Source organism: Balaenoptera acutorostrata, chromosome 1 (assembly GCF_949987535.1).
Source record: "Balaenoptera acutorostrata chromosome 1, mBalAcu1.1, whole genome shotgun sequence".
In the NCBI taxonomy this organism is placed as follows: domain Eukaryota; kingdom Metazoa; phylum Chordata; class Mammalia; order Artiodactyla; family Balaenopteridae; genus Balaenoptera; species Balaenoptera acutorostrata.
The window spans coordinates 89,697,805-89,712,559 of NC_080064.1; the positions used below are offsets into that span (position 1 = coordinate 89,697,805).

General features: G+C 34.0%; 1 protein-coding gene across 1 annotated transcript in view; it reads left to right on the forward strand.

Annotated features, from left to right (window-relative positions):
• Positions 1–14,755, forward strand: part of SLC30A7 (solute carrier family 30 member 7) — a 76,416-nt gene that overhangs the window by 12,898 nt on the left and 48,763 nt on the right. The window contains exons 3-5 of the mRNA XM_007169517.2: positions 1,297–1,410; positions 5,532–5,619; positions 6,270–6,396. Coding sequence (XP_007169579.1) covers positions 1,297–1,410; positions 5,532–5,619; positions 6,270–6,396 — 329 coding nt within the window. The remainder of the gene's footprint in view (positions 1–1,296; positions 1,411–5,531; positions 5,620–6,269; positions 6,397–14,755) is intronic.

Here is a 14,755-nt window from a genome sequence, read left to right on the forward strand (position 1 = left end):
CTTCTTTGTGTTTTACTTTGGATAATTTGTTTTGACCTAACTGATTCTTTCTCTCTGTGTCCTGTCTGCTCAGAAGCCCATGTATGTTATTTTTAATCTTCAATACTATGATATTTTAAAAATTTTTATCATTTCCATTTGATTATTTTATAGTTTCTATCTCTGTGGAAAGTCCCTGTTTGTTCATAAATTTTCTCCAGCTTTGTACCACATCCTTTAACATATTATTCATATTTGTTTCAAAGCCCCTATTACAGTCTAATCTCTGGGACTTTTCTGCTTCTGATTCTGTTGACTGTTTCAGCTCTTAACAATGGGTCTTATTATTTTTTTTCCTTGATCTTGTTATATGCCTTATAAATATTTATTGAGTGCTGGATATTATGTTTAAAAGAATAATAGAGACTGAGGTTAGTAGTATTTATGCCCAGAAATGTGCACACCCTTTTTGTTTTGTTTTGTTTTGTCAGCATGGGGGTTTTGAACCTATCTGATCAATAGTCGAGCTGGGCTTTTGTGTTTTGGTATATTGCTAGTTAATGTCAACAAGCCACAGATGTCACATTTCCAGAGGCTTCTACCACTTTGTGCTTAGTGTAGGATTTTGAGTACTCGTGGGTTTTTTTAGTGTTCTTGTTTCACTCTCAGCTTTCAGCAAGCCCTGCATACCTGTGCCACAAGGGAGTCTCTCTGTGCTCTTGCTTGACTCTCAGAGGTAGATTGCTGTTGTCTTTTACTTTAGGCAAGGCTTTGGTTGGGGAAGTGGGGGGATGAATATTTCATTCTCCTGTTGCAGCCTCAATATTAGGTAAGCCCTTTACCCCTGAGTGTCAGAGTGGGTGTTATTAATGTTCCTGCCCCTTTCCCCACCCCTCCCCCCCAGCCTCATATCAAGAAAAGGAGCAAGGGTCCTGCTTCTCTTCCAACAGCAGACCTTTGCTTTGTATCAGTGTAAGATCCCGGGCCCAAGCTGGCTTTTAGCCTTGCCCCCGGTAGCAGATGGCTGTTTTTTCTGTTTCTCTTTCAGTGACAGCTGACCTTTGCTAGTCATCAGAGGGCGGGCAGATGCCTATCCTTCTTTCAGTAGCAGCTGGGCTTTTCCTTTGGCAAGGGGTATGAGGGTTTCTTCTTAGATGCTTAAAAATTATCTTTAATATTTTCAATATATCATATTTTAATGTTGTCTTTTTAGAAGATTAGTTCCTGATGAGCAGAGGCTTGATCTTAGATTTTTAGAAAAGGATGACTACTATTTGGTTATTATTATAATATGCCAATGTGTTTGTTCTTTTCCAGCTTAGGTTTGATTTCCGACTCTTTTCACATGTTTTTCGATAGCACTGCCATTTTGGCTGGATTGGCAGCATCTGTTATTTCAAAATGGAGAGATAATGATGCTTTCTCTTACGGGTAAGACTTTTTAAAAACATTTTTATTGAAGTATAAGAAATACAGAAAATAATACATAAAACTCAGGCTCAATGAATTTTCACAATTGAATACACTTGTCTAACTTGAACCCTTGAAAACCCCTCATGCCTCCTTCTAGTTCTTTACACTCACCTTCCCGCTTTCCTAACTCCATAGGTTAGTTTCGCCTGTTTTTGGACAATATATAATTGGAATCTACAATGTGTACTTTTTTTTTTTTTGCATCTGAGTTCTTTTGCATCTTGATTTTACCAAAAAATTTCAGGTGAGATTGTTACTAGATAGGGAAGTTTCTCAACTCTTAATCTTTTTTTTTTTTTTTTTTTTGAAGAAAGAGGAAAAAGAAAGTTTCAGTATATGAAAATGGTCATGCTTCTTTATTTTTCTTTTTTGGTTGATATTTTGTTTACTTATTGTCTTCAGCTCTGCTTTTGTGTAAAATACTTCTCCTACTTTTGCTGAATATGCATAATTAACTAAATATTTGGAAAGTGTTTTTATGCGGAAGGGGCTGGTCTCACTTCTGAGCCTAGTAACCTTAGAGGCAGAGTTTGCTTTTTGCCATCTCTGATTGGGGGCAGCAATGGAATTTCCATTATTTGGTTTACTCTGCCTGAGTGTTTTCTCTTTTTGTGAGCTCATAGACTATTTTACAATGTAATTATATTTATGTGTAAATAAGTAGTGCTCAGAACTAATATCCTCTTTCGCTTTCTCTCTCCCACCCACTTTCTCGTTCCTGCTCCCGCTCTCTCACCTGCTTACTTATTGACTCTTGCCCTGTCTTTTCCCCTCCCCCTCCCTTCCCCTTGTGAGTGCTGTCTTGCACTCCCTCCTTTCTTTGCTGTCTTTCCTGTTTTCACTCCATCTCTCATTCGTCTCCCCATCCTCACACTCATTCTCTCCCTTTTACTTCTAAACTCCCTTCTCTCCTTTCCCGTTCTTTCTTTCTAGTTACTTGGGTCTGTGCTCATGGTCTTTTTTCTCCCTCTCCCTTCTACTCTCCATTCTCTCTTTCTCCCTCCCTCACATCTTTTCTCTTATTCTTTGCTTTCTCCTACTCTCTCCCTCTATGCTGTAGCACTGTATCCCTAAGACTCTTTCTCATCCCATCTTCCCCACCCCTTAACCTCTTCAGCTGCAGTTGTTTTTTTTTTTTTCTCTCCCTTTCCCAGGCTCTCTTTCTTTCTTTCTCTGATTCTCCTTCCCTGTGCACTTTCTTTCCTGTGCAGTTGCTCTCATTCTCTCTCTCTTCCGTTCACATCCACCCTCTTACATGCACTGTCTCTTGTGCCCCTGGTTCTCTCTTCTACTGGTGCTCCCCCACTACTTCCTCTTTCTTTCTAGCTTTGCTTTTGTTCTTGAGTAATTACACACTCTCTGCTTCTTGCACGTGCTCTTGTTCTCTTCAGATGTTTATTGAGGGCCCAATATGATTCGAATACTTTGCTACTTGTAATGATATAAAAATGAATAAGATATGACATCTGCCTCGGAGGAACTTGTGGTCTGATGGGGAAACAGCTCTGTAAAAATCCTATGATAACTATACATTGTGTGACAAGTGCTAAAAGAGAGATATGTGAAATTCTGTGACAGGACTTGCTGATTTGGGGTATAACCCAAGTGATATGATTACTTGTAACATTATAAAAAGTGAGACAAAAAAATACTATTATGTTATTTTTATAGAGCAAGAGATCCTATTTATTTGTAAATCCAAACAGCTCAAAAGCTCAGGAAAGAACCTATTCCATGGCACTGTATAATCAAAAGACTCTTAAGTATATTTTGAATTACTAAAGGTTGTATGTGAAGTTATAATTTTGTGTTGGAAAATTAGTAATTCATACATATTTTACATTAAAAAATCTAATTAGAGTATCTTATTAAGCAGTCTTCCTGGATAAACAGTAACTAACTATAAGAATTCTCCTCAATTCCTTAATTCTTAGGATATCTATTGTTTTCTATTTAGAATGCATAATCTCCTGGTATAAGACAGTTTTTAGAAATAGCTTTGAATACCTTCAGTACCATAGCAGGTTTTACTGATTCAACTTTAACTAAAATATACAAGAGTAATATTCTTGACATTTTTTAATTTGTTTATCCTGTCTTCTCCTTATTTGCTTTTTTTTCTTTTGAGAAGGGAAAAATTAGGGGAAAAAAAGCTTATGTAACATTTGAAACTATTAGTAATTGCTATAGTAGTAAGTAGCAGCAGTAAATGTAGGTGCCAGTATAACAAAATGACACTGAGTAGGCTAAGCCAGTGATGAATCCCCAAACCCCTAATTCAGTATGATCAGAATAGCAGGCTGACTGCAGTAGTAGAAACCATAGGCAGAATCTGAAAGGCAGCAGACTTTTCAGTATTTTTTTATGTAAAGTCATCTCTGTGTCTTGTCACACTCCTAATTTTGAAATAGCAAAGCTAGAATAAAAGTAATACATATCTGATAGGTAGATAGATGCATATGTGCATGCTTATATACATATGTACATATATTTGTATCTTTCTCGCCCTGGCTAAAGAATCCAGATACCATCATACTAAATAGGCAATAGCACATTCATGGATCATATGTTTTAATTCCAAGACTCAGTCTGTTCAGGTAAACACAGTGTGTTTGGAAAAGCAAGTGTGTCTAGATTTCACAAGTTTTTCATTTTAATCCTGCAGTCAAGTTTAGCAAATATATTAAACCTAATTAAAATCGCTTTAGCCCAACAATTTATCAGAATTTATGGAGCACCTACTAAGCTAAGCATTAGGGACAAAAAGATGCCTGAAAAACACTCCTGCCTTTGATCTTGAAATCTAATGGAACTCAAGGACAAAAGGCTTTCCATCAAGCATTAGCTATGGGATTAGAAGGGTGGGTTAAAAGAAAGTGTTTTTTATTTCTTGGGCAGTAACACTGTTGATATATTAGATAAATTCCTAAGTGTGGATTGTGGAAAGCAGGCAGTGAATTCTTTGAATTTAATGAAAAAAAAGTGTTTGCTTTGACAAATAAGATCTTAATTTAATTCACTTATATGTATTAGAAGGTAGACATATGCAGTATTTCTGAGTGTAGAAATATACACTATGTTGGAATGTACTTAACAGACAAGCTTCAACATAACCATATGGAGTATATTTTAAAGAGTTTTTTCTTTTTAAAAATATTTTTTGCAGTGAAAATTGTATTATCTAGAAATTAACATAGAAAGCTAGGAAGTCTAGCTTTTTGATGCTCCTGTTACATTGTTCAAGAACCAGAGTGATTAACTGCTGTCAGCACCCTTTGAATAATGTCTGAACATGTAAAACTGCCAAGTTCAAGTTGTTTTAATGACTTTAACTAAGCCAAATATACCTCATGGAAAAATAAAATCTTTCCCCAATGCTTCACACAGGTAGGAAGCAGAAAGCTTCAGAAGTCCATGGAGAAAAAGAGAGGTATTTTAAAAATAGTTTAATTAGAATTGTGTGAAGCTAGAATTGATTCTAAAAATAGGTAATTGAAAAGTTTTTGTTAAATTTATTAATCTTAGAAGAAGAGTGATAGAAATATAAATCTCAAGTTGTCTCTGGGATAATTCAGAAATAATTATATTTTCCTTCAGTCAAAGCTCCCCTTGCCAAAGATTTGAAAGCTGAAAGGTACAAAGCAGAAAGCATAAGGAGTTCTTAGAAAAGAAGGAATTAACAAGTTATAAAAACCCCTTTTCCAAGCTCTCTTCTTCTACTTTTTATCTTTGTATCCTTCCTTCTTTGCCCACTTATCTGGTCCTGTTCTTCCTTCTCCAGTGGCAGCTTGAGATTTAACATTTCTGTGAAAGGTCTCTCTAAACCTACTTACTCTAAAAAGGTCTTTTGTAGAAATCTATATATTTTATGGCATTCTGCTGTTAAATATAACTCATAATAATTAAATTTATTTTCTCAATGTTATGATATATGTACAATAAAACATACTGTAAACACTGGGACTTTGTTGGCTGCTTATAACCATATAGTATGGTTTAGGACCTCTGAATATATGTGAACTTGTGATTTGATTTTTAAGAAATAACTTAATTCAGTTGTTTACTTTGCTCTTCTTTAGGTATGTTAGAGCGGAAGTTCTGGCTGGTTTTGTCAACGGCCTGTTTTTGATCTTCACTGCTTTTTTTATTTTCTCAGAAGGAGTTGAGGTATAGTAGACAATAATCAGAGTCAGTAAATTATGTTTCCATAATGAAAATGTTTACTAACTAAAGATGCTTGTAATAGAGCTATTTTTCACACTATCATTATTTATTGAGGCCAGTCTTGGATTAGATAAAATATTATGAGTGTACAGGAGGAACTTATAAAGTAATTGAAAAAATTATATGTGAAACTACTTCAAATTGAAAAGAAATAATAGTGCTTTACAAGCTGTGAATGAAGTGTTGACACTTTATGAAAAGTAAACACATAATCCCTGTAGTGAGGTCTGTTGGAAGAGTTCTTAAGATAGAATGTGAGGATTTTGCCAATGAATCTTGAATGTTTTGTATATTAAAACAAGTAAAGAGAAAATTTAAAGATTAATCAACTTAAAATTAATGACAGTGTTTTAAGATTCTGAAGAAGGATGGTTTTAGTCCAGATGTTCATGCTTTTAAATGTATTTATTTAAGAATAGTAACTGTTACGTTTTCTGCAGTATGTGAGCAATGATTTTATTTTTATTAACTGTTTTGGCAGATAATTTTGGAGTGATTTTAATTCTGAAAATAACTAAAACTTTTAAAAAATTTACCAGTTGCTCAGTCAGAAATTATATCAATGCAATTTGTTTGTATTCTGTATTTTCTAGAGAGCATTAGCCCCTCCAGATGTACACCATGAGAGGCTGCTTCTTGTTTCAATTCTTGGGTTTGCGGTAAACCTAGTAGGAATATTTGTTTTCAAGCATGGAGGTCATGGACATTCTCATGGCTCTGGTATGATGGTTAGAACCCTTTGTTTCTTCATTTCTGGTTTCTGTCATAATTAGTCACTTTTGAAAATTGATAATTTTTAAAGTTTAACTTACTATACTGACTTTTAATAAAGAAAGTAATATGTTAATAGACCCATATTAATGTCTTCCTGAACAATCCTTCCCACTTCTCCATGTCCCTCCCTCTTAGTGGCTTCTCAGAGTCGTACATGTTATCAGCTTGGTGTGGATACTTCCAGACCTCTGGAGCTCATCTGTTTCGTATGATATCATTTATATAAAACAAACAAATATCAAAACCACAGTACAAATCTAGTTACTAAAAAGTTACAGTGTATGGGGGTATGAAATTTATCATACAATCTGTCTTTGAGATCCTTCCACCTGGTATCCATCATTGTACCTTCTCTTGTTAACAGAAACACAAAACTCCATGGTGTGGGTTACCATGGTTTATTTAACCAGTCTTCTATGCATTTAAGTCGTTTCTTGTTTTTCACGCTTCCATATGAAGCATATCCTTGTGAACACATGCAAGTGTTTTTCCAAAGCTGTGCTATCTTGTACAGTAGTCATTAGTCACACGTGACTATTTAAGTTTAAATTATGGTTAATTAAATTTAATAAAATTAAGAATTCAGTTCCTCAGTTATACTAATGACATTTCAAGTGCTCTGTAGCCACATAGGGCTACCATTTGGACAACAAATATAGAAGATTTCCATCATCACAGAAAGTTCTTTGAATTGCAGTCTGCTGGAATATGAGTAGAATTGCTGGAACACAGGATATCTAGTTTTTAGTTTCAATAGATGTTAGCAGTTTGCCCTCCAAATGACTCATTCCCATTTACCCCAGCAAAAAATGCAAGTACTAGTATTTTCTCGCCCATATCAAAACTTAATATTATGGGTTTAAAACAATTTTGGTTATATTTTGATAAAAATGGTATGATTTTATTTGGTATTTCTTTGCCTAGTAGTGTGGTTGAATATCTTTCTGTATGTTTTTAGGCCATTCAGATTTTTTCCTTTTCTGGAAACCCTTACAAGCATTTTTTTAAGAACCCCTTACAAGCATTTTTAACATATTTTGTATACTAATTCTTTGTTTTATGTGTTGCAAATATCTTTTCCCAGTCTATGGCTTGTCTATTTAAGCTTTTATATAGGGGTTTTTAATTTGGATATAGTCTAGTTTTTCTGTCGTATATTTTGTGGTATGTTTTCTGCTTTGTTTAAGGAGTTTTCTGTCCCTGGGTCATAAACATATTCTCTTATTATTTAATACTGTGAAAATTTTGGTTTTATGGTTTTTTCCCATCTACTCTGGTCCTTCATCTGTGTGTAATTTATTTTTGTGATGGGGTGAGTTAGGACTTTTTTTTCTCTGTGAATGCATAAGCAGTTTTCTAAGCACCATTTATTAATCTGCTCTTTACATCATTGATATAAAAGGACACTTTTACCCTATATTAAATTGCTTTATGTATCAGATCTGGCCTGTTTATTTTTGGCCACCCCACTATCACACTGGAATAATTGCTGTAAACTTTATGTTTTAATATCTGGTAGGGTTAATCCCATCTCTTTCTCTCTCTCTTTTTTTTCCTCCAAAGTTGTTTGGGCCTGTCTTGCTCATTTGGTATTTTTCATCAGCTAGTCAAGTTTTATGAAAAATCTTTTTGGGATTTGATTGGGAATGCATTGTCTTTATGTTTAATTGTGGAGAATTAACATCTTATATTTTGAGTCCTTTATTAAATTGTCTTAGGCACTTTAATAAAGATCTTTATATTTTTCATTTGGTTCATTTTTAGGTATTTGAAAAGTTTTTCTCACTATTAAGAATGAAAACTATTATTCCTGCTTGTCTTAATTACATAGCCAGGACCTCTAGAACAATGTTCATTAGAAATACTTACAGCTTATATCATTGTGTCAACCTGGATAATCACCTGGGTAGCTTTTAAAGAAACGTTGATGCCCAGGTTTAATCCCAGAATATTTACATCAGAATCTCTGGAGGAAGAGACCCAAACATCAGCATGTTTTGAAGCTCTTCAGTCAACTTTAGTGTGCAGTAAAGGTTCAGAACCATTGCTTTAATAAAAGAACGCTACTAAAGTTTTACCATTGGGTCTGATGTTTGTGGTCTGTTTCTGATAAAACTGCTTTATCAAATTAAGGATATTTCTTTTTTTTCTGCATCTATTGAAGTAATCATTTTTTTTTCCTGCTTTAGTTAATTTAAAATTAGTAATTACATTGATAGATTTTCTCATGAGGAACCATCCTTAAATTTGGGGGTTAAAATTTAGGTCTGCGATCCATTTTGTGTCAATTTTGCGTCAATTTTGTGTATGGTGTGAGGTCTGGGTCCAATGTCATTTTCTTGTATATAAATGTCTGCTTTTCTCAACAGAATTTGCTAAAAAGATTGCTTTTCTTCATTGAATTGTCTTGGCATCCTTTTCAACAATCAATTGAGAGTTTACTTCTGGACTTTCAATTCTATTTCATAGATCTATATGTCTGTCCTTAGGGCTAGAACCACACAGTCTTGATTAAGGTAGCTTTTGGGTACGTTTTGAAATTGGAACATGTGAATTGTCCAACTTTATTCTTTTTTAAGGTTGGTTGTTTTGGTTACTCTGGGTCTCTTCTTGCATTTCCATATAAATTTTAGGATCAGTTTGTCAATTTCTGCCCAAAAAAAGGCAGCTGGGGTTTTGATAGGAATTGTACTGAATCTGTAGGTCAATTTGGGAATTATTGTCATCTTAACAATGTTAAGTCTCCTGATCCATGAGCATGGGATGCCTTTCCATTTATTTGTAGCTTCTTTAGTTTCTTGCAACAATGTTTTGTAGTTGTTAGGGTACAAGTCTCACACTTCTTTTGTTAACTTTACTTGTAGGGCTTCTTTTTTTTTGGCTGCCATTATCAGTGCGATTGTTTTCTTTGGATTGCAAAATGGGATAAGGGATACAGCTCATATTTGTATATTGATATTGTGTCCTGCCACATTGCTGAAATAGCTCATTATTCTAATAGGTTTTTGGTGGATTCTTTAGAATTTTCTAAATACAAGCATACTTATTTTATTGAACTTTGCAGATTTTGCGTTTTTTACAAATTGAAGGTTTGTGGCAACCTTGCATCAAACCTATCAGCACTATTTTTCCAACAGCATTTGCTCACTTCATGTCTCTGTGTCTCATTTTGGTAATTCTTCTAATATATCAAACTTTTTCATTATTATTATGTTTGTTATGATGATCTGTGATCAGTGATCTTTGATGTTACTGCTGTGACTTGCTGAAGGCCCAGATGAATGCCAATCTGAATGCCTTTTTTTTTAACTTGTCTAAATGCCCTGGCCAGATCCTACAGTGTTAAATAGAAGTAGTGAGAATGGGCATTCTTTTCTTTTTCCTGATTTTAGGGTGAAAGCATTCAACCTTTCTTTATTAAATATGATTTTAGCTGTGTTAGCTATGGGTTTTTCAGAAATGCCCTTTAGATTGAGGAAGTTTTCTTTTTATTCCTAGTTTACTGGGCGTTTTTATCATGAAAGGGTATTGGATTTTATTAGTGATTTTTTTCTTCATTTTTGAAGATGATCAGTTGGGTTTTACCCTTTATTCTGTTAATATGGTATATTACGTTGCTTGATTTTCAGATATTAAAGCACCTTTGCCTTCTTAGGATAAATCCGATTTGGCCATGGTTTATAATCCTTTTGACATAATGCTAGATTTGGTTTGCTAGCATTTTGTTGAGGACTTTCGTGTTTATATTCTTAAGGGATATCTGTCTGTAGTTTTCTTTTGATATCTTTGGCTGGTGTTGGTATCAGGGTAATACTGGCCTTATATAATGAGTTGGGAAATGTTGCTTTCTCTTCTGTTATTTGGAGGGCATAATTGGGAGAGAGTTTGTGAAGTACCGGTACTTTTTAAATGTTTGGCAGAATTCACTTGTGAATCCTGGGCTTTTCTTTGTTGGCAGTTCTAAAATTATTAATTCAGTTTTTTTGCTTGTTATAGGTCTATTATGATTTCTGTTTCCTATTGAGTCAGTTTCAGCAGTTTGAATTTGTCCATTTCATCTAAATGACTTATTCTTGTTTATAGACATGTATTTAAAAGTGTGCCTTTTTTTTTGTCATAAGATCAGCGGTGATTTTAGCAATTTTTTCCTTCTCTCATTTTTTTTCTTGGTCAGTCTAGTTATTTTTCCCTTTGCTTTTATTGGTTTTTCTCCATTGATTTTCTTGTCTTCATTTCATTTTATTTCTGCTGTAATATTTATTATGAACTTTCTTCTCCTTGCTTTTGGGTTTAATTTTTTTCTTCTTTTTCTAATTTTTTTAAGTAGAAGATTAGATTATTGATTTGATTTTTTTTTTTTTTTTTTTTTAGCACAGGCATAACAACTAAAAATTTGTTTCTAAGCATTGCTATAATGTAAGTTTGGGAATGTCACGTTTTCATTTTTGTTCATCTCAAAGTATTTTTAAATTTCCCTTCTGATTTCTTCTTTGATCCATTAGTTATTCAGGGGTGTGTTTATCGATTTTTTTTCATATTTGTGAATTTCCCTAATTTTCTTCTGTTGTTGATTTCTGATTTAATTTCATTGTGATCAGATGACATACTTTTTATTATTTCAAATTTTAGAAGTTTTATTGAGTCTTGTTTTATGACCTAGCACTTGGTCTCTCCTGGAGACTCTTCCATGTGCATGTGAGAAGAATATGCATTCTGCTGTTGTTAGGTGGAGTTTTCTGTAGCTGTCTGTTAGGTCTGATTTGTTAATAGTTGTTCAATCTTCCGTTTCCTTGTTGATCTTCTGCCTAGTTATCTATCCATTATTGAAAGTAGGGTATTGAAGTCTTCAACTATTATTGTTGTTTATTTTCCCAGTTAATTTTTTTAGTTTTTGCTTTATGTATTTTAGAGGTATGTTGTTCAGTTCATATATTTCTATAATCGTGGGATATCTTCCTGAGGGGTTGAACTTGTTATATAAGATGTTCTTTTTCACTCACAGTAATTTCTGGCTTATTGTATTATGGTAGCCATTATGGCGCGCGCACGCTATAATGCATGGTATTGGTATACTTTTCTTTCTGTCCTTTTACTTGCAACTTATTTGTGTCTTTGAATCTAGAATTTGCTGACAGAATACAGCTGGATCATTTTTGTTTTTAATCCATTCTGACAACCTCTGCCTTTTGATTGGGGTTTTTAAAAAATTTACATTTCATGTAATTACTACTAAGGTAGGATTTATATCTGCCATTTTAATATTTGTTGTCTGTATCTTTTGTCCTTTTTGTTACTCTGTTTCTCGATTCTTGTCTTTTAAATTAAATAGATATTTTTTAGTGTACTTTTTAAATTCTGTTTCTTTTACTGTATATTTTTTAGTTATTTTCTTAACTGTTGCCCTGGGGATTACAAGTATCATCTTAACTTAAAACATATTAATAGTAACTTAATAATTCAGATTAATAGTAATTTAATAATACACAAAAACTTTGCTCTGATATACCTCGATTCCCACCTCTCTTCTTTGTACTATTATTGTCAGATGAATTACATGTTTTATGTTATAAGCCCATCGATACAGTTTTATAATTATTCCTTTATGCAATTGTCTTTTATTGGGTTGGCCAAAAAGTCTATTTGGGTTTTGTAAGATGTTATGGACAAACCTGAACGAACTTTTTGGCCAACCCAATAAAATATATAGGAGAAGAAACAAGTTACAAATAAAAAAATATGTTTATCCTCTCTTTCATAATTACCTTTACTGGTGTTCTTTATTTTTTTGCGTGGATTTGAGTTACTGTTTAAGTGTCCTTTCATTTCATTTGTAGGGAATACTTTTGTTTATGTGGAAATGTCTAATTTTTCCTTTATGTTTAAAGGAGACTTTAGTTGAATTTAGAATACTTGGTTGAGTCTTTTTTTATTTTAGTTTTGTCATCCTGTTGTCTTTTGGCCTCCATGATTTTGTGGTGAAGTCAGCATTTCATCTTGTTCAAGTTCCCTTGTACGTGATAAGTCATTTTTATCTTGCTATTCAATTTTCAAGATTTCTTTTTGATGTTCTTCCACTTGACTACGATGTCTTTAGATATGGCTCTATTTGAGTTTATTCTACTTGGAGTTTCCTGAGCTTCTTGAATGTGTAGATAATATTTTTCATCAAATTCGGGGAGTTTCCAGCCATTATTTCTTCAGATACTTTTTCTATCTCTTTTTCTTTCTCTTCTGTCTTTGGGACTCCCTTTATGATTAATTTGGTACACTTGGTGTTTTCACAGGTCTCTAAGGTTCATTTTTCTTGATTTTCTTTTCTTTCCGTGCTTTTCAGAGTGGATAATCTCTATTGATCCATCTTCAAGTTTGCTGTTGTTGCAGCCCAGATCTGTGCTTGAGCCCTTCTAAAGTGGATATTTTATTTTAGTTATTATTTTTTTTAACTCCAGGGTTTCTGTTTGGTTTTCTTTTCTTTTTTTAAAAATTTATTTTATTTATTTACTTTTGGCCGTGTTGGGTCTTCGTTGCTGCACGCGGGCTTTCTCTAGTTGTGGCGAGCAGGGGCTACTCTTTGTTGCGGTGCGTGGGCTTCTTATGGTGGTGGCTTCTCTTATTGCGAAGTACGGGCTCTAGGCATGCAGGCTTCAATAGTTGTGGCGCGTGGGCTTAGTTGCTCCACAGCATGGGGGATCTTCCTGGACCAGGGCTCGAACCTGTGTCCCTGCATCAGCTGGCGGATTCTTAACCACTGCACCACCAGGGAAGTTCTCTGTTTGGTTTTCTAATAGATAGATAATTTCTGTCTCTTTGTTAATTTTCTCTACTTGATGAGTCATCATTATTATACTTTCATCCTTTAGACATGGTTTCCTTTAGTTCTTTGACCATATTTATAAGAGCTGATCTAAAGTTTTTGTTTATTAAGTTCAAAATCTGAGTCCCCTTCAGGAATATTTTCTGTTGGCTGGTTTTTCTCCTGTATATGTGGCATACTTTCCTCTTTTTTTCCATGTCTTACGATTTTTTTGTTGAAAACTGGACCTTTTATATTAAAATGACACTGATACCAGATTACTTCACCCTCTCAGAGTTTGTTGTTGCTGATATTATTGTAGTTTTTTTTTTCTGTTGTATGACTTCCTTGGATTAATTCATTTCCTGCAGTGTGTGGCCATTGAATTCTCAAAGCTGAACTCTGAGTCTGATAGTTACCACATTGAGAATAGAGATTTTTTTCAGGGAACTGCAAGTTTGGACAAAATATTGACTGTGCTCTGGACATGGTGCTTTTAACAGTGCTTCAGAAGAAATCAGATCTCTCCATTGTCTGCACAGCTGCCGGCTTTTGGCTAATCTCAACTGAGCTGAGGCAGGAAGTGGAATGGCATAGCCCCAAGTTAAAACATCAAGACCCTGCCATCTTTCTGAGGTTTGGTAGTTTCTTGGGTAGATGATTTTCAGTTCCTTTTGTGGTTTTGGTTAATTGTCAGAGTTCTGAAATTTTTTAGTTTGTTCCACATATTTTTGTTGTTTTAGGAGAGCTAGTGTGCCCACATCCTCTGTCCAACATTCTGGAAGTTGATTTCCCCATTATTCATGATTTTTCATGTAATGCAGTGCTGAATTTGATTTTCTGGTATTTAGGATTTTTGTAAATATAAGTGATAGTTTTGAATTAGGTAACATCCAGTCTTTTTCTATGCTTTGGAATAGTTTGTAGAAGATGTTTCTATGATGGTTTAGTAGTTTTTAGGTCTGCTATGGAGAAATGATTCCCCACTATTTTGTGCTTTTTTCCCCTAAGGATTCTACCTGCTTTAATTTTACTGATCCTTTTACCAAATGCAGCCGCTTCCCTGCCACCGCCTTAATGTGACCATATGCATGCATTGTTTTATCTTTGTTAGTATGTATAATAGTACTTGGCAAAGTTTTGGCCAAGATTTTTGTCTGTATTGTTCACTGCTTTATCCCCGGTGCCTAGAATGGTGCTGTAACATAATGTGTTGCAAATAAGTACTTCTTGAATGAATGAACAACATTGTCTAATCTCTTTAATATTTCTGTGTACTTCTCACTTATTTTCATCTCCAGTAAAGTCTACCACTTCCTTCCATGCTTTTATTTCCTTCCTGTACTTTATACTAGAAACTCAGTATTGTTTTAATGAATCTGTAGCACTTTCTACAAGTAAATGTTTATTGAATCGAATCTGGTTTTAGAGCTAACTCTTTTCACTAATGTCAGTATTATTGTAACCATTAAATAATATATTTTTACATAACTTTTGTTCTAACACTCTTTG